At 40.4% G+C, this 27180-nt stretch overlaps 1 protein-coding gene across 1 annotated transcript in view; it reads right to left on the bottom strand.

Moving 5' to 3' along the window:
* Positions 1–27180, bottom strand: part of thsd7aa (thrombospondin, type I, domain containing 7Aa) — a gene marked incomplete at both ends in the record, with an annotated part of 202579 nt that overhangs the window by 71900 nt on the left and 103499 nt on the right. Inside the window, 2 exons of the mRNA XM_083925993.1 lie at positions 12790–12993; positions 16995–17150. Of these exons, the coding sequence (XP_083782119.1) occupies positions 12790–12993; positions 16995–17150 (360 nt within the window). The remainder of the gene's footprint in view (positions 1–12789; positions 12994–16994; positions 17151–27180) is intronic.

Here is a 27180-nt window from a genome sequence, read left to right as displayed (position 1 = left end):
TCAACCCACAGACAAAAATAAATCATCCTGTGGAGACACTTAAAAAGTAGCCCAATTCTGCATTACAACTGCGAACCTGGCAACTCAGCAGAAGCCACTGCAACACGAACGTGTGGCGTGTGCTGCAAGGTTCAAATGGTATGGTCCACTATAGGTGTGTCTGAAATCGTTGGGAAACATATATTAAATATTTTGGGGGGGGGGGGCATTTCCCCTGCATCCCCCCGAAATCTAGGCCTATGATAATGCCACACTTCCTCTCCACCATGACTCCTTCTTGGCAGTGATGTCCAGATGAAGCTTCATGAACCATTTTCTATTATTTTATCAGTCCACTAGATAGAGCTCTCTGATCAACAAAGGGTTGAACACACACTGAATTACCACTGAATTACCATTCGTTCACTTCATTGTTTTGCAATGAACTGTCAGAAAACTGGTTTCGAATCAAATTTGCTACCAGTTCTCAACTGGAACCAGTCCTAAATTCCCATTCCCATTCCCAATCTCTGCACCATCTCTTTAACAAAATCACACATATTTAGGCTATTCTATGTGATCTACTTTTAAAAAACAATTCCATATGGCATGTCTCGCACTTTGAAAACCTCTGGTCTACACAACAGATAAATTTGGTCTTCCACTACTGACTTATCTATTGTAGAATGAAGCAAGAAGGAAGAGCTTCAGAGAAAGCACCTTCCTTTTCTCCTGTTCCACATGGTGTTCGAAATCATTCTGCTAAACTCAGCGATCTGAGAAGCTGAATTGATATGAGTTTGCCCTGAGCTCAGCAAGCAATTGCCGCGATTAAAGGGACAATTTTCTTTACATGAGACAAGTCAAACTGCTGTCTGAACCTCTGTTGATGGAAATGTACCAGACGGAGGCTGACATCTCCTCTATTCAATTCTGCCACATCCGGTGGAGATTGCCTCTCATGTAGTCAGAGGTAATGGGAAAGAAAGGCAGACTAAATCCAAGATGACTGTGTTGAGAAGGCTGTGCTAATCTAATTTACCAATGGCTGATACAACAAGGTTCCATAAAAGGAAGTCTACACCTCTTTAGCTGAGTGCCTTTGAGAAAAGAAAGGAAGAAAAGAAAGATGAGGTCACCTTGGAGAGCTTTTATGGCTGGGACTGAAACTACTTACCTGGATGTATTCACCAGCCATTTAAATGGATCCAGGTAATAAAGAGTGTAACAAGGAATAGAGGGAATGAATAAAAGATGGAGTGATTAATCAAGAACACATGACAGCTTCACATCAGACCAAAAAACATTCCTCGATATAATATCAATATACCACGACCTAGATGAGCTGTTGCTATTACAAAACAGTTGTCGAACGGTTGTCAAGAATGGCAATGTAAATTTTATATACACATTTAAATTAAACTAGATTTGCATTAATAAATAATAATGTTTGCAAAACAGTGGGCCCTCCTGGGTAGAGCTTTGATTCCCTGCCCAAACTCAACTGTACGGTAATCTTTCAAAATTCGGGCTTGAATCGAGTTGGGTTTGCACAGATTATGATTTAAATAGCAATCCACAAATCTGGAAGAATCTCGCTTGGTTTGGCAAGAAAGTCTAAAAAGATATAGGAAGGCCCTCCGTAATGCCAGAGCAGCCTATTACTCATCTTTAATAGAGGAGAATAAGAACAATCCTAGATTTCTTTTCAGCACTGTAGCCAGGCTGACAAAGAGCCACAGCTCTATTGAGCCATGTATTCCTATAACCCTCAGTAGTAATGACTTCATGACCTTCTTTAATGACAAAATTATAACTATTAGAGACAAAATCAACTCGGTTGGCACCAATTATCTTCAAACCCAGGAACCTTAAAAACATCTGTACGACCTGATGTATTCTTGGACTGCTTTTCTACTGTTGACCTTAACAAATTAACCTATACTATCTCTGCATCAAAGCCTTCTACTTGTCTCCTAGACTATATTCCAACTAGGTTACTTAAAGAAGTGTAACCTTTAGTTAGCCCCCTTGTACTAAATATGATTAATATGTCTTTATCAGCAGGTTATGTACCACAGTCTTTTAAAGTAGCTGTAATCAAACCTCTTTTTAAAAAGCCCAGTCTTGATCCAGAGGTTCTAGCCAACTATAGACCCATATCTAACCTTCCCTTTCTGTCTAAAATCCCTGATAAATGTGTCACCTGTCAGCTGTGTGACTTTTTACATAATAATGAGATATTTGAGGACTTTCAGTCAGGATTTAAAATGAATCATAGCACTGAGACAGCGCTGGTAAAAATTACTAATGACCTTCTAATAGCTTCAGACAAAGAACTTCTCTCTGTACTTGTTTTACTAGACTTCCTGAAGATGTAGGACTTTCACCCACTCTGACCACTTTTAAAACTAGATTGAAAACCTTTATGTTCACCTTAGCTTTCTGCTAAATCTTTGCACTTTTAACGTCTGCACTGTTTTTATTATTGTCTATGTTTTTATTCTCTTTGTCTTTCTGTAATGCATTTTAATTCATGACATGTTGTGCTGTGAAGCACTTTGAGTCTGCCTTTTGTATGAAAAGTGCTATACAAATAAAGTTGCCTTGCCTTGCCTTGCCTAGATCTTAGTGCTGCCTTCAACACTATCGACCATCACATTCATCTAATTGGCATTAAAGGAACCGCATTAAGCTTGTTTAAGTCTTATTTATCAGATCGATCTCAGTTTGTACATTAATGACAAATCCTCCGTGCACACCAAAATCAGTCACAGAGTTCCACAGGGTTCTGTCCTTGGACTGATTCTATTCACCTTATAGCGTATATGCTTCCATTAGGAAATATTATAAGGAAGCACTCCAATTTTCATTGTTATGCTGATACACAATTATATTTGTAATTGTTGTAATTTGTAGCCAAACTTCAAATGTGCATTAAGTAAATAAAAAGCTGGATGACAATTTTCTGATGTTAAACTCAGAAAAAACTGAAGTTATTGTCCTTGGCCCCGAAGGCCTCCGAAACTCAATATCTAAAGATATTGTTACTCTGGATGATGTTGTGTTTTCTTCCAGCACTACAGTAAGGAATCTGGGTGTTATTTTTGATCCTCTTGTTATGGGAAAACACTCTCTATCTGTATAATTCGTGTCCCATTAATTCATATTACCAACTTTACTTCTTCGCCGAAGTCGTTTTGCGTTCTCGTCTCGCAGGTTTCTGCTGATTGTGGTGGTGCCTGCTGCCGTGGTCCTGAATGACGCTTCCTGCAGCTATTATTACTATTATTCATAAATACTATCATTAGTTTTATAAATTACAAGACTGATAGCCATAAAAACATTATCATCTGTATCCGTATCGCAGCTGTTATTACAACTACTTGTATCATTGATCATATTTGCCACCGTAATTATTATTATTCATATTTCTATCACCTTAACTGCAATTGTTTCTACTACTCATATCACTCTGGTATATTAACTACCATAACTTGTTAGCCATATTCACATAACAATAGATATTTTTATAGTTAATGTAACTTAAGTTTGTCTGTATGTCTTTGTGTCTGTCTTTGTCTTTGTCTGTCCATCGCTCGTCCTCTCTCCCCAACCGGTCAAACAGATGGCCATCCTCCATAGAGCTGGGTCTATTTGAAGTATTATTATTATTAAAGATAGTGGACTTGTTGCTGTTCATGGAGTAATTGTTGGGTCTACGTAAATCAAAAATAAGTCATAGACGGTGGTCTTGACCTACTCCATATGTAAAGTGTCTTGCAATAACTTCTGTTATGATCTGTCTTCCTTTGCCCCATGATTAAGTAGCCTAAGGGCTTATGGGCTAAGGTCAAAGGCATAATCCAGTTTATACCATGGTCAATTACTAAATAACTTGTTTTTTAAGACCAGTGAATTTATATTTATAAAGTGCATTTCCATCTGTTTTACTTTGTTTATGGCTCCGGTAAATAGGATTTATCATTAAACGTTTGTTTGTACTTTTACTTCGTGTCCGTGTCTGCATTGGGTCCACCCGTTTTTGTGTGTTATCTCTGTACCGTTCATGACATTACAATTTCAATTTCAATTCAATTTTATTTATAGTGCCAAATCATAACAAAAGTTATCTCAGGACACTTTACAGAGTAGGTATAGACCACACTGACTTATTTATGATTTACATTGACCCAACAATTCCCCCCTAGAGTACGGTGGCAACGAAAACCTTCCCTATAACAGACAGGAACGTGGAACAGACCCAGCTCTGTGGAGGTCAGACATCTGTCTTGACCGGTTGGGGAGGAAGAAAGGGAGAGAGAAAGAGACAAAAGACAGACAGATGGACAGAGAGAGAGACAAGGACAGACACGAAGACAGAGAGACAGACAGACTTCCAGAGATGCAAGCAACAAAAGAGTAACAATAACTATAATAACATCTATAGTAATGTGAACATGACTTATATGTTATGGCAGTTAATATAGCAGAATAGTAGAAACAAGCCCAGCTAAGGTGATAGAATATGACAATGCAGTGTGTGTGTTTCAGTCTCCAACCTGTGGTGTTTAGAGGATGAGACACCGAAGGACTACACTCAGTGTGAAAAATAAGACATTAGCTTGTTGTGTTACTAATAAATAAGAGGTGCATTGATTTAGAACAGTGAACAGACAGTTTTACCAGAACTACTTAGCCGTCCTATATCATGTTTCAATGGACAATGCAGCAAATCAGAACTGAATATTCATCCAGGCCATGGTATAAATATCTAGAATTGAGCCCAGCTACAATATTGATATAATGATAAGAACACCAGAAGATCAACTCCAGCAAACAGCATGTTAAGCATGTCTGCCATGCTTCGCTACATAGATCCTACTGCTTCACAAAAAATTATTTTCCAAGGACAGCTTTCCTTTAATGTGTCAGGAAAAAGGAAACTAAAAATAATTAATGTACAGAGCAAGTGAGCTTGGAATGAGGACCGGGGTAATCGCTGCCACTGCAACAACATGGAGCACTGCAGCCTGTGAATATGCTCCTTGATTATGAGTATAATGTGGAATCTGATGAACAACCCCCATCTCTCTCTCCCTCTCTCTCTCTCTATCTCTCCCCAGAGCCATCATTAGCAGCTACTGTGTTAGTGTTCAGGATCTACCCATAATTGCCATATACCAACATACACACACACACACACAGACAGACACACACACACACACACACACACACACGAAAGCACGCATGCACGTAGGCACGCACAAGCACAAACACACACACACACACACACACGCACGCATGCACGCACGCACAAACACACACACACACACACACACACACACAAATGCATATTTCATTTTGAAAAGGAAAATGGGAACTTAAAGGTTGGAGGAAATTACAATATTTAGGTCATAATTGATTCACTAATGAAAGGTGAGTTCTCATATATGGTATGATCTGAAAACAAAGCTGTGCCCACCACTCCTCTATAGCTGCTTTGTATTTTACCTCATATCAACTTTACTGTTAACTTCTTCCTCATTTTAATTATCTAATTTTGTTGTTTTCAATTGTTAGCAAAAATATGTTTTTAAAGGTTGAATATGTAGAATCTTTATTAAAAGCTATATTTAAAAAAATAATAATGATACACCCACTGGGCGTTTTGAGGGGAACAGAATGAAAGTATTGTTTTTCAATAAAAAAAATGTATTCAGTCTGAATGAATATTTTAAAAATGTTTTGACGGGTTTGACCATGACTTTCTGTCACATTCTATTTCCATTATAGCAGCCAATAGTTTGGGCATTTTTGGGTTGCCAGGGTTGTCTGTTGTTTGGTGCAGCTACTGTAGGCTGGCACTGGGTGAAATGGGGTTCAACAGAATTAAAACGCACACCCAAATGGCTACGTTTCTTCTTGATACTAAGCTGTAGCAGCGGTAACTGTCAGTCAAACTCCTCTGCTACAGAAACAAGGAATCATTTTGCATTGAGAGCTAGCTAATGGATTACACAGCACTCAAAAAAAGACTCCCAGTTGAAGACTGGCTCACATTAAATACTGTTGTAAAATGAATTGATTCGTGCAAATTAGTTGTTACCCTGTATGATTCATCACCGACATGGAGCAGGCTGATTGCTTGACACACTCGGCAACGAGCCTGGCAACCCGACTGCTGAAATTATTTTTTATTGTTGCGACTACAATCTTGGGACACTAGATAGCGGTGTTCTGCTCATTCTCCATAGTCAACCTTTAATGTGATAATTATCTGATGGTATTTTGTGTTTAATGTCTTTCCTCAGAGACATTATGAGAATCTGTGAGAGTTCTTGAGGTAAAGGTAACAAAAATGAACAAAAATCAAGGGCAAAAAGTATTTCTCACAATCATACATGTTTTCTGTTCCCACCCTTCCCTGGAGATGAGAAACATGTGTTAAATTATTTTTCAATGACATATTATTCCTTTCCCTGCAGAGGCTCTGGAAGTTTGAGCTCCATTCATGCTAGAAGTACAAAAGTCCAGCAGATTTAACTTTTAATTGGACCCAGTGGCATTTGATGTTTAATGCAGCGTAACAGGCTGGTAGGTCGTACTGCTCGCTGCCTTGGCTTACGGTAGATCTGTTCTCAAACTATTTATTGTTATGTAAATGACAAACATGATCATTATGAACATTTCTCAGTAATGTTGTTTCACTGTAACTGGCTGTATCCTCTCTTCGTTATCGAACCAACAGTTCAGCCAGCTAGGCCACGTTTTTTTGTATATTTTCCAGTTCTGACACTGTGCTCCTCCTGGCTCACTGCTGAAACTCAACTCTGAAATGTATGTTGTGACTAATGCTGGCGGCGGTGAGTGGGTCAGAGGTGTGGATTTGGACTTCAGTGTGCAAAAACATTTCCGTTTCCTAAGGAGATGCCAAAGTTTGATCTGTTTGACAGCCAAATGGAAAAAGTTATCAAGGCAAGTGATAATCTAGTTTAAATTTGACTATGAACACAAGAAAGAAAGAAAGAAAAGCCCTAGTTTGGTTCATGCAGTAAAGCAACGTATTCTCATCAACAGGTCGATATGATTTCTTTTAAAAAATGTCGTTCTGTTTAATGGTGTGAAACTGTTTTTTATGATGTCTTACAAAATATGACATTCTATTTGGTTTGGCTCAAAGTGAAAGTCCTATGTTTTGGAACCCATCCACCCAACAGGTTTTGGTTCTCTTAAGCCCAGTTCAGACCAAAGATTTGCAACGCAAGGAAACCATTTTAGAATGTTGCAGGGGAAAGTTGCAGAGTTGTGAACTGACCCGTCTCGTCTGGATTCAAACCGGCTGATGTTGTTGCCTGCGATTCAGCTTGTCACCTCACCAGCAGCTGGTTTTAGAACGTAACACACACCACCTGTTTTAACAGCCAATTAGGCCGTTTTGGACGGAGACTCAACATGCATGTGTGTGTGCGATAGAAGAAACGGAGAGAGGGAGAGGGTCGAGTCAGCGATACAATGAATAAGGAAAGGGAGCACCGTAATCAGAAGAATCAATTCAATTCAATTCAATTCAATTTTATTTATAGTGTCAAATCATAACAAAAGTTATCTCAGGACACTTTACAGAGTAGGTAAAGACTTCACTCTATGACTTATTTATGATTTACAATCAGAACAAAGCAGTGAATCAGGGAAATAAAACTGTATTTTCTCTGTTTCATCTTTATAGAAATAGAAATGCAGCTGTAAGTATCTCACTATCTCTGTCCTCATTTGTATTATTTAATGCTACAAATTATATCCAGTTACAAAAAAAAAGCCTGAGAAGTCGGAGGTTACAACAGTAGACACTAGAATAGTACAGAGAGCTGTTGCCTGGTCTCACTGGTGTGAACTGGCAGGTTTAAGAACGTTGCTGACCTGAACATTGAAGGTAGTTGCAAGTTTCAACTTGTCTCGTTGCGAATCTTTGGTCTGAACAGGGCTTAACAAGACATCACCTGATAACTTTTTTACTCCAGATTCAAATAATTTTGACAGTAATAAATATGTGGATTATATAAGAATTATCAGGCTACTTTTTTTATATGAGTGAACAGTGAATAAGGTCAGCCTGGGTAAAGTAACAAGCTAGCAGCAGCTTTGTTAATTGCTCTGCTGTTTTAAGTTGTTTTAACCCTCCTGTTATCCTTGGGGTCAATTTGACCCCATTCAGTGTTTAACATCTCTAAATACATGGTTGACATAAAAAAAAAAACTTGCTGGGGAAACCTAAAATTGACATGATTATATTTTTTCATTGTCCTGTATACATACTTGTCACATCAGTTTTCCTTTCTGTAATTTGGATAATTTTGATGATTTATTCATTATTGTTATTATCTCCAATATTTTTATATATATATATATATATATATCAATTTAAATATTAAGAAATGTTAAAAATTGTGTTTATTTTCCTGAGGTCAAATTGACCCTGTACGTAATACATGCTACTGTTCTTGATAATGGAAATTACTTTCCTTCCAAATATTATAAATAACACAAAATAGTACTTATAAATGACATACTTACTTTGAAACACACAAACAAATATCCCTTTATCCAATTTTAGATCAATCAATATTGTTTTTCCGTATATTTCCGAAGTCACCTTATAGGTATTCTGGATGTATAAGAAGGTGTTGGGGTGCTGTGTTTGATTTAAAATGCTATTTAGGTAGTTAATGAATACACACAGAGAACCTGACATAACAACTTGAGTAACAACTTTGATTATGTTCATTTTCTGGATGTTTATATTGCTGGGGGCAAATTGACCCCAAGGATAAACGGTGTTATTCAAATTTGAGGGGAACAGGAAGGTTAAGCCTCAATTGCACTCTCCTGTCTTATTTCATTGGCTTCCTGTTTGTTGTTTTCTGGTTGTTTTTGTCCATTGACAGGTGGGATAGCTGGACATAAATTCAACTCAATGGCTAAGTTAGCCTCTCTGTTCTTAGTACAGACCCACCCCTGTATCTTCACATGGAAACGTGTCAAACCATTATCATCCAAGCACATTTTATATGTAGTTTTTAAAGTTTAGCCTGAGTGAGTGAATATCTTGGAGTGATGGATGTGATGTCGAACAAACTTTTTCTGTAACAGTAGATACGTGGTGTTTAGAGAGAGCACACAGGCAGTGCCAGCATTGTTCTCATGGTGCCACACAATCTGTCCCAGGGGAGAGAAGCTACACATACACATACATACACAAACACACACACACACACACGCAAAGCACACGCACACACACATGCATACGTGCACACACACACACACACACACACACACACACACACACACACACACACACACACACACACACACACACAGGAACACAATAAAATTGCTAAGAATAGCACCAAAATAGATATCTCCCTTCAACACACCACATTAAGGCCTCTTCCACATGAAAACAATCTGTTTCTCACCCCCCGTTCTTAAAAAGTTTCCTGTCCACACAATCCCGGCTCAAGAAATATCTGCATCCACAGGAAACCATTGAAACCGACTCAAACGCTGTGATACACATACCAGACCTGGATGTGGTGCTGTAACTGTCACAGAAATACACGAACAAGGGGAGGAAAAGACAGGGAGATGTCGACAGTTTCTGGTTTTATTGGAGACTTTTGTGGTAAACGGATGGATTTGTACTTATATAGCACCTTTCTAGTCTTCTGACTACTCAAAGCGCTTTCACTCTACTTCGAACCACCGATCTCTCGAATGGAGGACGGCCCACTCTCCCACTGAGCCACTGTGGTGTTTTGGACTCTGATGCATGAATAACTCTGTAGTTAGTGTCCTCAACGAGCAGAGGGTGCTGCTGTGAGCCCCTTCACCATCCCAAAGAACTCACAAGTGGGCACTTTCTCACTAGATTAAGCGACTTTTCACACCTTCTTAGCAACTTCATTGCTTTTCAGGATCTATCCATTCTGGGACCTGGTTTCAGACTCACAAAATAAATCTGGCCGTAGTTTATCCAATGTGAGGATTTGCTGCTTCGACATTTTTTTGACATTTTAGGGTGTTTTCACACTTCAGTTTCAGCCCTCTAAACAAACTCAGATCGATGAGTCAGCATTTTTTGCGCATATGTGAACACTCCAAAAAACTCTGTAGTGCGCTCTGTAGTGAGCTGAACTCATACCTGCTAAAGAGGTGGTCTGAGTTCGATTTGCTTCAAGAGCGCATTGCGGTCTGCTTAACCCATGCATTGTGAACACAAAGCACTTGAGGCTCACTTTGCCCTTTGCCGATGTATTTCAGCCCTCTAGGCTTGCAGAAGACAAGCGCTCGGAAAAATGAATAGACAGAACTGTCTGCTCGTAACACCAGCAAGACTAGTGGATGAGGAGTAGTTTGGTCAGAGGAAGAAACTACACACTCAGGATTTTTAAATTGTTCAAGTGGAAGCAGAATTAATATCACAGATGACAGCGCATCATCTACCCGGCATTCTGTTGGAATATGTGACGGCCACCGGTTTTGATGAAACCATATCCATCACATGAATAGAGTGCCAACGAGCACAAGTCCACAAAGAAGGGGAAGATGGCGTACCACACTGAGGAGTAGTTGTGTGTGTCGGGAGCTCCACCTTTATCTTGCTTATTAATCTCACCCATAAGTCTTAAATAAGCTATCAACGGTCAGAAACTGAGCCATAGGAAAATTACAAGAAAAGTCAAGGGCCAAAAAAACGAAAAAAGCCCATGTGAAGAAGATTTTGTCGAAAAAGATGCCGACGCTGAGATGGCTGAACAGACAGATGCTGTTGCGGCTAGTACTACTGCTGTTAGCTTGGAGATCCCAGCTACCAACGAAAATAATCTAGCAGCAATACACCAGATGAAAAGCGCCGTTGACAGTGGATTTGACGAGTTCAAAGGGTCCCTTTCCAGCCTTAAATCGGCTCGAATCGACTGAATTTTGGCCGGTAATGTCAATTTCACTGTTGTGTGGGTGAGGTTAAATGCCTTATTATCTAATGGACATTTTTTTGTTTTTAGATTTTTAGAATAGATCTTTATGTAAACAGCCGAAAAAAGAAAATCTAAGGCTAGGTTAACTGAAATAGATAGTTAACTATCAAATCTAGAGGCATTATATAGAGTGGATAACCAGCCTGAACTACTGAAAAAGATCTGAGCATTAAAATATGAGTACAACTCTATACTGTCCATCTTGAGTTTGGGGATAAACCCCAAAGGTTACTTGCACGCCAGTTAAGACAATCTCAGGCATCCAGGTCCATACACTCACTCAAGAAGGGTGATGGGTCTCCCCTGACGGATCCCAAAAAAATGAATGAATGTTTTGCTAATTTTTACGAACATGTCTATCAGTCACAGGGAGGACCTGACCCAGAGACTATGGAAACATTTTTTGAAAACTTGGGACTGCCTTGCTTGTCAAGAGAATCTTCCTCCTCATTAGATGCAGGCATACATTTGAATGAGATAAAAGAAGTGATATCCTCTCTCCCCAGCAATAAGGCTACAGGGCCAGACAGCTTTTGCATTGAATTTTTCAAGGTATTTAGTCTTAAACTTTCCCCACTTATACTAAGAATGCTTAATCAGTCATTGATAGTCTATAAATTGCCCCCTACTCTATATAAGGCCAATATTTCTCTCATACCCAAACCTGGGCGTGACCCTCCCTGCTACCTATTGAAACCAAAATACTTGGGAAAGTCTTAGCCAACCGATTAAAGGAGCACATCTGCCCTATTATTCATCGTGACCAAACGGGTTTCATGCCAGGCAGACATATGTACTTTAATTTACGCCGCCTGCTCCACATTTTGTATACCGAACATATTGAGGAATCAGTGATAATTTCATTAGATGCAAAGCGTGCCTTTTCAAGTTGAATGGCCCTATATGATGTTTACACTAAAACAATTTGGTTTCGGGCCCTCCTTTATGAATTGGATTCTCACCCAACTGCCTCAGTCATAACCAACCAAAATATCTCACCCCCTTTTGTGATCAGTCGCGGGACCCGTCAGGGATGCCCCCTCTCCCCTTTCCTGTTTTCAATTGCTATAGAACCGTCAGCAGTTAGTATAAGACAAAGTCGTCTAATATCTCCTATCGACATTCATGAACAGGAACATCATATTTCACTGTACGCGGACGACATTCTTTTATTCATCTCTCATCCCCAAGTCTCCATTCCTCATATTTTGACATTAATTAGTAACTTTGGCAGACTCTCTGGGTTTTCTGTTAACTGGAATAAGAGTGAGTTAATGCCAATCTCTAATGAAGTTGATATGACATATATACAGTCCACTCATATCTTGGTATAATTGTCACAAAAAACCCTGAGGACCTTCTACAAAAGAATTGGCATAATGAAGTGGAGCAACTTATCGGAAGAGTCTTCCGATCTCTCTTGTAGGAAATATTTTATTTTTACTTTGGATAGCCTATTTAGTATATATTTACCACTGCCAAAGCTCATGACCACTGAACAAGGTTGGAATGAGGATCAATTTGTACAACGAAAGTGTTAATCAAGTTGTTTCCTATTGTTTATCTTTTGTTGTCTAAACTTAACTGCCACGGACCCGTACAGGTCGACGTTTCACAGCATTAAACAGAATGTCATATTTCATAAAATAAAAAAATATTTTTTGTAAGATTTCATATGGTCTTGTTGATGAGAATACATTGAAATCTGCAGTTGATGCCAGAACACAGTAATCCTAAACGTTGCGTCATGATTAAATGTTTCATGCCTACTCACCATCACTGTTGACACACTGCACTTGTGGGATCTGGGTTCCTGGTCCACATTCTTTCTCATTATCAGGGATGCACTCCTCCAGTTTAACCACCAGCCAGTCATAGCAGCTGGGGTCTTCACAAGGTATTGCCTCTACCAGGTGGGGACAGTTGCCTGTCCCACCTGTCGGCTCATTGACGATCTTCCTCTTCCTCAGTTTGAAGCCTGTCAGGAAGGACAGGAGCTTAATGAAACAAATGAACACAAACCAGCCCTGTGCTAATCAACCACATCCCTCCCTCCAACAAAAACTTGCTGCAATTTGACACAATCTAATGTGCAACCCAAAGCACATTAACTTCACTCCATGGTCACAGTGTGTCTTTGATGATAACCATAATATTGCGTTGAACGTGACAGTCCATTAAGTCTGAAGTTGACAGAGATTCCAAGAACTTCACATAATTAATACTTTTATTCTCCTCTAATTACTGTAGCTTTTATCCAAAGTGGCTAATGCATGCAGGAATCCATTAATTCAGCAGACATTTGTTCTCATGTGTGTCTTCTCCTCTGCTCAAGGGCATGGGATTCCATGACCCAGGTCCTGGGCGGGGGGATGTTAACTCAAGCCCAGCCAAGGTCACCCACCCCCTAATCCACACTCCTGCTCCGGCCTGATAAGGCAGACGAGTCCTGGAGTGCCTGCAGGACTCAGGTAGAGATGGCAGGATCTTTTTCTTTCCCCCTGTTTTTAATCAGACAGGTCGGCAGAACGTGTACCACAATGTGTCTAGACCCTTTGATGGAGGTTTTATCTGGGGGGTGGGGTGGGGTAATAAGAGAGATGAGGCTTGGGGTGCAGGGAATTCAATTCTTTCAGGCATCACTCACTTGCTATCTGCAGGGTACGTTATGAATGGTATGGCTACAAGATAGCAGCATAGGTAGCTTCTGTCAGAGTGAGAGGCTTCATTTTGACTCAAGTCACAGGCACATGGAAACAATAATATGCGAGGACCTATTATGTACACAACATCAGCTCATGATGCCAAGGCCAAGCAATAATTCTGAAGAAAAAGTGACAAAAAACTTAAAAGCGTCTTATATGAAATCAAGAGTAATGTTAATTGTTTTAAGATTAAATCACAATTTCAAAGAGAATTTTCTGTCAAGAGTCGGTTCTGTCAGTCCCTCCTCTCTCCCTTTTGTGTGAGTTTGTCTCCCTCTGTCTGTTTTTACCTGCATGTTTCTCCCCTGTGTGTTGTTTGTCAAGGAACGGGTAGGCGTGGTTCCTTCCCAGCGTGTTAGGCTGTGTTAGGCTAATCACCTGATGGAGTATAAGAAGCTAGAGGTGACAGGCATGCAGCGCTGGACCGTTGTTCTCACTTACTTGGTAACTCCCTGCGGTTGGCTCCCGTTTCTCGTTCGTTCAGGTTTTTTGCGCTCTGTGTCTATTCTTGGTAATAATTGTTTCTTTGTTTCCCTCTGTAGTTTCCCGCGTTCCTGTTTTCCTGTCCTGATCCCTGACCGTCCGTTGTTTCCTTGTTCCTGTTTCCCTCAACCGTTTAGTCTCTAGTGTTCTTGTTTTTTCCCTGTAGTTATCCTCGCTTGTTTGTTTGTATTAAATATTTGTTATCCGTGTCTGCATTTGGGTCCAGTCCCTTAGTGTTATTTCCCCGCACCGTTCATGACATTTTCAATGCTTCTGGATATATAACTGCAGCCAGAAATAACACACCCTGTTACATAAAATCACTTTAGGTCTCTATAGCTCATTGTCCTATTCATGACAAATAAATAAATTAATAACTCGTTTAAATGATACTAAGGCTTGTAGTTCTGCATAAATAAGGGTGTGGTGTGCTTGAGTGACAAGTGGCTGCCGCCTCAAGAGTCTAACAATAACTGTTAGCTGCCTGTCTGCTCTGCAACCTTCACGCCAGCTCAGCTCTAAGCTGTGTTTGTGCTGTTGGTACCTAAATACTAAATTGATTCAATGGACACATTGGTGAATTTTTGGGAATATTTGGTTAAAATAACAACTAGCGTTAGGTGCTAAATGGACATCGCAGAGTTGGATGTTAAGTCTCTTTTGGTTTGTCTCTACACCTTATTAAACTTATGGTCTACGATTTTGAATATTGATAATTATTATTAACATCGTCGGCATTAAAATGTCTTTTTTAACCACTAATACTGCTCAAAATAACACCAAACCACTGCAGTAGCATGAGAAGAGTCCTTCCACAGGAATGAAGCATCAACAACGTAATTAGTGAACCCAGAGTTTATTAAACAAGTGTTTTAAAGACTTAACTACCGGCCCCTGTACCAGCTCCTCTCATAGTAAAGTCCATTCAAGTGTATTACTAAAGTCAATCCCAAAGGAAGGAGCCCATTGGTGCTTTGTTTTCTGTGTAGGGACTCTTCTCATGCTGCTGCAGAGGTTTGCTGTTATTTTGAGCAGTATTAGTGGTTAAAAAAGACGTTTAAATGCCTTCACCGTACTGCCCCCGAGCTAATCAGTGTTAGCCACATCCGGCTGTTAGTGACTCTACCAGATTTCTCTGTTAATAGTTTAAATAGGGAACTGCGTATTGCTCCAATGATCGCTACGCGTTTATCCAATGAATGAATGGGGATGAATGAGCCGCTGTCAGACAGAGAGAAAGCACGCAATGTTGGAGTATTGGATTTTCTTACAGTGGAAAAGGAATCGGATTTGCGTGTTTGATTTGCTCAGTTACACCTGATGGAGGGCAAGAAAAGAAAGGAGAAAGGAGGGGCTGAAAAGGCCAGAATGAAAAAGAAGCAGATGCTGGAGGAGAGTGCATCAAAATGGTCAAAAATCACAGATTTATTCCGAAACAACCAGGCGTCAACTAGTGCTGCAGGTGAGTGGACAGGAAAACGGTTATCTCAAGCTTTGACATTGTTGAGAATTAGCAAAACATTTGAGCTAAGTTCTTCATAGCTCCTCCTCAGTGGGGCAGTGTCGTCATATCACGGTCTGCACTGCGAGTTTTACACACAAACACACACACACAGACACACACACACCCATGGGGTTGGGCCCGGATTTTTCCCACTCCCACCGCCCCTGCTTGAGAATGTGTGTGTGTGTGTGTGTGTGTGTATGTGTGTGTGTGTGTGTGTGTGTGTGTGTGTGTGTGTGTGTGTGTGTGTGTGCTGCATGTTCACTTTCCATTATGTACAGCAGAAGACAGCAAGAGCAGAAGTAGAGGAGTGAGAAAACAAGCGTGAGGAAGCGGATCCATCATTAAGATGCATGGAGGAGAATTTCAGGCCGTCCCTTTCATGTGAGGCGCTTCATTAAGGAAGAGTCAACATGCATTAGTCATGGAGGACGCTGCTGTTCCGGGGATAATTAAGGGCTGAAGCAGCGACTGCGTCAACGCTGCTAATGGACTAGCACATGATGACGCTTAGGCTCCCACTCCAAACTTCTGCTTTTCTCTGGTGCCCTCCCCTAGGTTTACATTTTGCTTGTTTTACACTTTAGTATCGTTCTGGCCGAAGTTATCGGAGCCTGAAAACGGTCTTTTTTATAACCAGGTCCCAGAGTGGGAAAAATTTGAGAACCTCCCCCATGGTGTTGTCGTCTGGATGGTGAAATCGCATACTACTTTTAGACCTCAGTGTTACATTTGACTAGCCTTTGAAACCATCTTGATCTCTAAACTCCATTGTATTTTACTCTCACATCAGTCTGGTAACTAACCAGGGTCTGTTGATTGTTCCTCTCTGTAACAAAAGCAGCTCAAGACCCACTGTCTTTCCCATGTTTAGACTTATTTTTGTTGTTTTGTTTTTTACGTATTATTTTTTCCTTGCACCGTGAAGCACTTTTTGATGCCGTATCACGTATAGTATAATGTATTATTATAACGATTATTGTGATTATTTTGATTATTTCGATTATTATAAACTGCGGTCTTGTTTATAAGGGTTCCTACACATTTTCCATTTTGAAATTGGACCTGGAAATACTCAAATTAAATTCCATACTTTTACATACTTTTACAAACTTTTTCATACTGTGTAGGACCCTGGTTTATACAAAGGGAAATTTCAACATTCATCAATCCACTGGTATGACATGTTATGTGCCCAGCTTTGGGAAAGCCAGGCCATAAGAGTTGCCAAAAGAATTCCATTAACTACTTGACATAGTCATTCTAATTCTCACAGTGACTCCTCACCTTTTTTGGCTGCCTGATCCTGGCAGTTTTCATAGGTGCAGGGTCCCCAGGCGCTCCACGAAGACACTTCACACTCCACGGGACAGCTGATATGGCAGAGCTGGGTGGTGTTTGGGGGGATACCCAGACACAGATCGCTGTCCATTGGTCGCAATGCTATGGAGACACAGACAACAGCTTAGGTATGATGTAATGTGGTGAAACATGGGTTTTCATCGCAGCAAAATTAAACAGGATACAGTAAAATGAAAGAGAACAGAAAAACATGGGACATTAACCATGAAAATCTACAATTTAAATAAGTCCATAACATGTTCCATACTTCTTGTCATTGCAAACACAACTCTATTGGTTGCTGAGATGGTGAAGGAGTTTTTCTGTCTGCACCATCAGCTGCCAAGTTCTAACCTTCAATTCAGGACCTTGTTCAGTTTTAAAGCTGTACAGAAGAGCTTGCATATACACTGTGCAGGGACAACAGTATTTCAACTTGAGTCTTCAGATGGATGTGAATTTACATTTCTAACATTTAAAAAAGAAACAAGACATAAGTTGGTCTTTTAAACCTTCAGAATTCCATAGCCCCCAGAAACAAATCCTTTCAGCTTCAAATCAAAGCCCAAAACACTGTTCAGTGTCATTCAGAGCACCCAAGCCAAAACCCCACATCTTGGAAAACCAGTCAACATTACAACAACACTTTTTAAAAAACATTCTCAGAACATTTTCTCTACTGACACTGGCATACAGTACATCCCCCCTCTGCTCTTTCTGAAGCAGGACACAGGGAGGCTCTTGTTGAGTTTGTTTCATGGTGTGACAAAAACTACTTAGACTTAAATGTGTATAAAACTAAGGAGCTTAGAATTGATTTTAGATGCAACAAAATCCTAGCTGTAGATAGCACCATCCGTGGCAAAACTGTGGAAAGAGTTCCTTCATATATATATATATCCAGGCACCGTTTTTGACGAGGAGCTGAAATTTGATGTGAACACTGCAGAAATTGTGAAGCGAGGGCAACAGAGAATCTTTCTTCTATGCAAACTGAACTATTTTCTGTCAGCAATCAGTGCATTTACATGCACATCGGTAACCTAAAAATGTTCTTTCCCTGGTTAAGGAACAGATTATTGAAGTTCCCCTCGTATACATGAATATGGCTTTATTTCCGGTTCACCTTTGTCAAAATCACAAGCGGGGGCTGGGGGGTGGGAGGTGGCCGACTTTTGGACAGAAAAGAAATGGGTCTTCTTGGTAATTTGGTTGTTGTTACTTGCTTGGTTTAATTTCAATTCAATTCAATTCAATTTTATTTATATTTTATATTAAATTTTATATTATATTATTTATTTTATTTATAGTGCCAAATCATAACAAATGTTACGTTTTTCTTGCTCGTTCGATGCATTTTATTGACAATTTTAGCTTTTTCTGGGACTGCAGGCATCTTTTAAAGGCAGACAGACTTTGTCTAAATAAGCTGGGAGTAAAGCTTTTCATGACCAACATGTCTTACTTCCTGCGTCATCCATCTATCATCACTGCCAAGGACAACAGACAAGAGGAACCAACGGAAAAGACGGACACAACACAGCTTATCATGAACGTCGAAGGAGGACCGCCATTGCAAAAGGAGAGTGCTGGCCATGAGAGACACCGGAGCAAAGAGGAGACGTGTCCATCCCCCTCTACCTCCCCTTTCATTTCAAATGGGCGTGAAGATCCCTCCCCCACACCCCCAAGACTAAATCCAGGTCTCCATCCTTCTCCCTTCCTCAAGTAAGCCTTTCTCCCCCCTTATCGCCCTTGGAGTTCCGGGAGCTACCCCCACCCACTCCCCGCCCTACTCCTATTTTTACCCCCCTTGACCGACCTCAGCGATCCCCCCCTCAGCGTCATCTCAGTGGCACCTCCCTCCCACCTCCTCCCCCCCCTCCACGAAGGCGTGCTTCACAAACCCTCAGCCCTACTCCGCCCCTCTTATGTAAACCCCCTCTACGCCGTCAACGTCCACCTCCAGTAGTTCATTCCAGCTCTGACGCTGCCCACTCCTCCTACCCCTCATCGCCACCCCCGCCCCGCCCTGACAGCAGTCCTGAATACTACTGATACAGAAAAGGGTTCAGCAGTAGACCACATTATCAGCTGGGCCCAAGGCTGCCTACGTCAAAGCTTGGCACCTTCTACATTCCTGTTGTGACTACCAAGAGAGTGAACATTGGGAAACGTAGACACCCTGCTAACCTAAACAATCTCATTCCTATCCTCTCCAAATCAAAGTCAACATCGAAGCCTGTCAATAACACCATTAGGATGGGTCTGCTCAATGTTAGGTCTCTGAATAACAAATAATTTTTAGTCAACGATTTCATTACTACTTCCAAACTTGATTTTATGTTTTTAACTGAAACATGGCTGGAGCAATATAACAGTGCAAGCATTCTGATCGAGACAGCACCCCCCAACTATAACTTTATTGATGTATGTAGATCTGGGAAAAGGGGGGGAGGGGTTGCTGCTATATTTAAAAACATATTTCAGGGGAAACAGATGTCACTTGGTGATTTTACATCATTTGAATACCTGTGTGCTGTGTTGAAATGCTCTCCCAAAATTCTTCTGTTAATTATTTACAGGCCACCTAAATACTCAGCAAATTTTTTCGAGGATTTTACCGAATTATTGTCTAGTATCTCCACTGACTTTGACTGCCTAGTTATAACTGGTGACTTTAATTTTCATATTGACGATTCGAATGACAAGGGTGCAAAGGAACTTTTTACTATTTTAGATACATTTGACCTTTCTCAACATGTGAAAGAGGCTACTCATTGTAAAGGACACACCCTGGACCTGATTATCACAAAAGGTCTCAATGTTTCTGATGTTCTTGTGACTGATCTTTCATTGTCTGATCACTTCTGTGTTTTCTTTAATATTTCTCTAATTCCGGAGACACAAACAGAATCAAAGAATGTCAAAAAGCGCTACATCAATGAACATGCTAATGTACTCTTTAAAAATGCCATCTCCTCGCTACCACCTCTAAACCCATGCCATGCTGATGATCTTGTAAACAACTTTAATTCCAAAATTGTGAATATCATAGATGTCATTGCACCGGTTACAGTTAAAACGATTTCTGGTAAGCAAAAGGCACCCTGGAGAAAAGCTGCTGTTGTAACAGCCCAGAGAAGAGAGTGCAGGAAGGCTGAACGAATCTGGCGAAATACAAAACTTCATATTCACCATGACATCTATAAAGAGAGGCTCCAGGCCTACAATTTAGTCTTAAAAAGTGCTAGAGAAACATTCTTCTCCAATATCATAAACAGCAACACTAATAAGGCCAAAACCCTATTTGCAACTGTCGACAGACTGACCAACCCCCCGACACAAATACCAGCCGAACTCCATTCCACACAGAAATGCAATGAGTTTGCATTCTTTTATACTGATAAAATTGAAGGCATCAGACGTGCCATCAATATCTCAAACAAAAAAGTTGGATCACCACCCCGTTTAGGCCAAAATAACACAGCAATGATGGCAAGCTTTAATGCCATAGACTCTAAAACTCTAGTGGAAACAGTGACCGATCTAAAGCCAACCACCTGCTGTCTCGATGCTTTACCTACCAACTTCTTTAAGAATGTTTTCGACTGCCTATCAACAGACGTATTGCAAATAGTTAATAACTCTATTCAATCGGGCAATTTCCCAAAGGCCTTCAAAACTGCAGTCATTAAACCTCTTCTAAAAAAGCGGAGCCTAGATGCCTCTATTATCAACAACTACAGACCAATTTCAAATCTACCATTCATAAGTAAAATAATTGAGAAAGTTGTACTCCAACAACTAAATCACTTCTTGGCTTCTACTGGCTGCCACAACAACCTCCAGTCAGGATTTAGACCTTTTCATAGCACCGAGACGGCCCTTATTAAAGTTATAAATGACATCCGTCTTAACACAGACTCTGGCAAAACTTCAGTACTAATGCTATTGGACCTCAGTGCTGCATTTGACACTGTCGACCACTCAATACTTTTGGACAGGTTGGAAAACTGGGTGGAGCTCTCAGGCACAGTCCTAAACTGGTTCAAGTCATATCTACAAGATAGGAACTATTTTGTTTCCATTGGCGACTTTGTATCAGAACAAACCAACGTAACGTGCGTCCCCCAAGGTTCAATCTTGGGGCCGACTTTATTTAACATCTATATGCTCCCACTAGGACAAATCATGCAAAATAATAACATTGACCACCATTGCTATGCTGATGACACCCAAATCTATGTAGCGCTATCACCAAATGACTATCGCCCCATAGATCTTCTGTGCCAGTGCATTGAGCAAGTCAAACACTGGATGTGCCAAAATTTCCTTCAACTAAATGAGGATAAAACTGAGATAATTGTTTTTGGTGCTAAGAAAGAAAGGTTTAAAGTCATCCAACACCTTCAATCACTGTCCCTGAAAACCTCAAATAAAGCCAGAAATCTTGGGGTTATTATGGATTCTGATTTATATTTCAACAGTCACATCAAATCAGTAACAAAATCGGCCTATTATCACCTTAAAAATGTAACAAGACTTAGAGGGCTCATGTCAGCTCAAGACTTAGAAAAACTTGTCCATGCCTTTATAACCAGTAGGCTAGACTACTGTAACAGTCTCCTTGCAGGTCTTCCCAAAAAAACTGTCAGGCAGCTACAGCTTGTTCAGAACGCTGCTGCTCGAGTTCTAACAAAGACCAAAAAATGTGAGCACATTACACCAATTCTTAAATCATTACACTGGCTTCCTGTACGTCAGAGAATTGATTTCAAAATCCTCCTGCTCACATATAAATCACTACATGGTCTAGGGCCGAGGTATATCACTGATATGCTCCCATTACATAAGCCTTCTAGATCACTAAGATCCTCTGAGACCAATCTGTTAGTGGTTCGCAGAGTAAACTCAAATCAAGGGAAAGCATCTTTCAGTCATTATGCAACAAACAGCTGGAATAAACTTCCTGAAGATGTGAGACTTTCACCCACTCTGACCACTTTTAAAACTAGACTGAAAACTTTTATGTTCACCTTAGCTTTCTGCTAAATCTTCGCACTTTTAACGTCCGCACTGTTTTGATTATTGTCCATGTTTTTATTCTCTTTGTCTTTCTGTAATGCATTTGAATTCATGACATGTTGTGCTGTGAAGCACTTTGAGTCTGCCTTGTGTATGAAAAGTGCTATACAAATAAAGCTGCCTTGCCTTGCCTTGCCTTATCTCAGGACACTTTACAAACTAGGTAAAGACCACACTCTATGACTTATTAGACCCAACAATTCCCCCGTAGAGTACGGTGGCAACGAAAACCTTCCCTATTACAGGCAGGAACGTCGGACAGACCCAGCTCTGTGGAGGACGGCCATCTGTCTTGACTGGTTGGGGAGGAAGAAAAGAAGAGAGAAAGAGAGAAAAGACAGACAGATGGACAGAGAGAGACAAAGACAGACATAAAGACAGAGACAGACACACTTCCAGTAACTATAATAATATCTATAGTATGTGAATATGACTTATATGTTATGGCAGTTAATACAGCAGAATAGTAGAGCTAAGGTTATAAATTATAATAGCAGCAGGAAGCATCATGCAGGACCCGGCAGCAGGCACCACCACTATCAGCAGAGACCTGCGAGACTATTTTTTTCACGTGTTTTCCGCGCTGTTGCTGTGGTTTATTCTATTTACGGGTCAAAAGCCACTGCTGCTGAGTGGGGAGGGGGAATAATAACCCCCCAAGCAGAATTTAAGCGGGTTTTAAACTGCATGTAAACACCCTGGCTGTTATTCTGTGTCATTTTGTGTCTGCTGGTTTTCCAGCCTTACACTGAAAGATAAATACAGCTTGTACAGCATTATAAAAACATGTTCCAAGATCACAGGAGTGAAATTTATGGTCCTGATCAGTTTTTTGTGACCAACAAACTCTGAGGAAAGCAAACAATATTGTCATCATCTGGTCGCATGCTTGCAAGTGAATTTCCTCTGTAGCCCTCAGGTCTTCGCTGTGTCTCACCTGTCTGTAAGACCAATTGTTTTTTTAAATATTTTATCCCCTCTACTATTTGTCTCTCAAATTATTTATGATGATTTAATTCCTTTTACCATGTGCATCTTGTTGGTCGGGCATGTGTAACCTATGTTTTTCACTTTGTTCGGCTGATCCTTGATGACACTGTATTCCTTGGCATTCTATTCTATTTATTTACTTTATTAACTTATTCCCTGTGTATTATTGTGTGTACTGTTTTTTTGGAATGTGCCAGTATGCAAATTGCTGAAATCAATTGTCCCTTGTGGGATTAATGAAGTTGTCTGAGTCTGAGCACAGCAGGCCAGTCTTCACATTGGCCTGATTCTCGGTGGACCGCAGCTCCAAACAGCTGTAGGTGACTCTCTGCAAGGTCATCAGGTTGATGAATCATTCTTGCTGTGCCACAACAAGACTCAGCCTCATTCACATGCAAATTGCCTCCATTGCAAAGGTGCTTGCTTTAGTAGTGTCGCTTAAGTATGCATACACGTGGCATGCCCTTGAGTACTCCCGTTGGTTGTAACACAAGAGCGCTTGATATGTCAAATGGTGTGATGTCGTTAGGTACTCTTTCATCTGCGTCAAAAATGGATATATTTTTAATTATTTGACATAGTTTGATATGTATCACTATCATCTTTATAGTTGCTTAACACGTGTTCAATAAAAACTTGAATAGACAGATAAATGGGACCAACTTTATTGAATCAGCACGTCCAAATGGTTCAGTTTTGGAATGTAATGGCAACTTTACATGTCACTGTTATAATACTAATAAATGGTCATTTTACCCATAAGACTATTCATTAACCAAATATCAGTTATAAATCAACCATTTTTTCACAAATAAGAGCCGGCTCTAGATTACAGGTTATTGAAGTGCATGGAGAGAAATCAACATTATGAGTAATCAAAATAACTGTTTGTTGTTTTTAAACAGTTTAATACATTGGTACTTAAATTTGCTTGGTATTGAAATGGGTTCAGAAGTAAAAGTAAAGAGTTAGTTTCAGGAAGAAGTGGGTAATATAAAAGGTCACAAAATCATGTGCAAAATTCTCAACAAATTAAATTTGAAAAGCCATCTAGCTCTGGCTGCAGATCTGTGGTGTCACATGTTCTCATGTTGCCATTCTGAACCTTCTGTACAGCAGGACTTTCTGCTCCCTGCCCTCTATTTCATGAATCATTTCTGTCATGCCCCACTGTGACTGGCACAGTTGTGTGAAAGGTATGAAGACTGCAATGTGACTGGCTGAGAAGACAATGATTAATTACAACACCCTGAATATTCCACTATATGCTGCCCATGCTTCAATGTGATTGGGTATGCCTCTATTGAACCTGCATACCTGGCACTTTGCATCGCTCTTCACAATTCGCTATATACGACTCAATTTAAACAGATGTTAGTATAAGTTAGTATAATTTGAGCTAAATGCTAGCATGACAGTATAATGCATTTGCCAATTAGCATGACAATTATTTCTTTGTTGCACTCCTATTGAAACCTAACCTGACTCAGCCAGATGGATTGATTCTTATTTGCTCAGCATATCTATCTGGGAACTTCCGTTTGGAGATGTTTTGGGAAGGGGCGAAAACACTGGTTGCTGATTGGATAAACTAAATATCTATCACCAATATACGGGCCAAATCAACCAATCAGTTCAACGAAGGGTATGATGTACTAACAGCGTTGAGGCGAAGCTCAGAAAGTAAACAACATGTCGGTAAAGGATATCTGCCGTTTGTTTAACGTTATTTACGGGTAAAAGGCCCAATTTCAGGTGCCCGGTCCATATTCTAACAGAAGGATCCAAGAGAAAAAAGAGTTAGTGAGCAGCTTGCTCGATAGCTGCGCTCATCTCATCTGTGTAAGCCGCTATGTTGTTTACACTGAACAGTCGCTTCCTGTTTCGTCACTTAAATCCACCTCAAAACCAACGCTGATTGGTTTGGTTACTTGGAAAACTTCTCCAAATTTTCTACGCCACATGTGACCAGACTGATCTGAGAGTAAAACACAATGGAGCTTGCAAGATCAGGCTGGTCTATTGCTGACAATATTGGCAGAGAATATCAAGTACCACACCAAATGCCATTTTCTAACAAGCTATAACTTACAATTCTGAGATATTAAACGCATAATTATCAAATGTGCCCCTTTGCTAACAGGTTCCGAATAAGACCATCCAAATGACCTGTTCATGACTTTAATTCCAACATGTCCATGTGTTGTTACTCTGCAGGTATTATAAAAAGCACATGGTTTATTCAGAACTTTGGGAGGACAGTGGTCTTTTTGTTCTCCTCCCTCCATCTGAGCAGCTCTTACAACCATAACAAAGGTTGATTAATGGAAATCTCCACACAGACTGACCTTCCACAGGAATATCTGTGCCAGATGGTCTAGTCTTCCCTGTGCTGCGCTTCCAGCTGTCACATTAGGAACCTGTGCTGGCACGTGCCACCTGCCATTAATAACCTGACTCCCAGTGCCTTTACAGAAGGGAATACCTGGCATCACAGTGGTACAGCTGATATACAGCATGTCACAGTTTGCTCCTAGTAACAATCAGAAGAAATTGTTGTCTTCAGAAAAAAGGTGCTTTTGATAATCAAAAAACACTTCATTTGAGAACGTGGCATTGTTATAAACAGTAATGCTGTCAAAAGTAATCTTTGCACGTGTGGCAGAATTTTCAGGACCATCTGTGAGTAAATTAAATCAAGAACAAGTAGTGATGTGAGATGGCAGTAGCTCTCAGTGATCAGACTGGGAATGATGTGTGCTCACAGATATTCCAGCCGAACTATCCTGTCTAAGTCACTCTGAGATTTGTTGATCATCCATTAAAGCACATGATAAGATAACATAAGCTCAATTGGGCTATAGATTCGATTAGATAGATAGATAGATTAGATCTAATTAGATTAGATATAGTTTTTACTTTTCACAATTCTGAGAGTCATTATTCAATTAAGATTCCAGTCGGTATTGTTCCTTAAAGATAAAAAATGTTACGGAGCCTATCAGCCTTGGGATTGAGATTGTCTGGCTTCTAGAAGGCTGTGAGTGGCAAACACAGATCCTGATAATGAAGATTATTTTCTTTATAATTATGTTACATGCCACAATCGTCATGCTCACTCCCTCTCAAACCGGCGTCCCATCATAAACAGAAAGATAGGTTCCATGGAACACGCCATTTTAGTTTGAAGGCAATGCAGCCTAATTTAGGAGGTATACATGTTGCTGTTTTGTGTGTGGGATGATTTTTGAGCATTCCCCAGCTATTGCTCATGCCTGATTTGTGGTTGGTACTATTTATGGCACTCTTGATTTTGGTATGTTTCATGTGAGAAGGAAACATGCAGAATAGGTGTTCCTAAAGTTTGGTGTTTGCCAGGACCCAAACTTCCAAAACCAGTAAGGGGTGGGTGTTCAGGGGCTTTCAAAGACTTAACACATAAAAAGAAAGGTTGTGGCAATGGATGGATCAAACACACACAGGACTTTTAACCTGGGAGACCCAAGTTTGCTAACCTGACGCCAGATGGATTGATTCGCATTTGCTCAACATATCCAACTGGAACTTCTGGTTTGGCTGAGATGGAGTAGACACGTGCCGAGTCTTGCTCCCACAACTTTTGATAATTTCACGTGTCAGGACCCCAAAAGTCACTAGAAATAGCAATATTTTTTGTTAGACGGATACACCAAGGAAATACTGTATGTTGACGTATGAGACCAGACAGACTGTAAAAGACCAGGGGGCGAAGGCTAGCACCGCAGGTGAGGCATGGTGGCTATTGCTAACCTCTTGGAAGAGAACCGTACAGCCCTATCCACCGAATTCAAAGCCCTTAAAGCCCCCTTCAAAGCCTCCATTTCAACACTCAAAGCATATCCATCTGGGAACTCTCTTTTGGAGATCTTTTGGGAAGGGGCGAAAATACTGGTTGCTGATTGGATAAACCATCACCAACATATGGGCCAGATCAACCAATCAGATCAACGAAGCGTATGACGTACTAACAGCATAAAGGCAAAGCTCAAAAAGTAAACAACCTGTCTGTAAAGGA

This window comes from Echiichthys vipera (assembly GCF_963691815.1).
Source record: "Echiichthys vipera genome assembly, chromosome: 13".
NCBI classification, from domain to species: Eukaryota; Metazoa; Chordata; class Actinopteri; order Perciformes; family Trachinidae; genus Echiichthys; species Echiichthys vipera.
The sequence above is the reverse complement of the archived record's forward strand: the minus strand, read 5'-3'. Positions and strand labels throughout refer to the sequence as shown.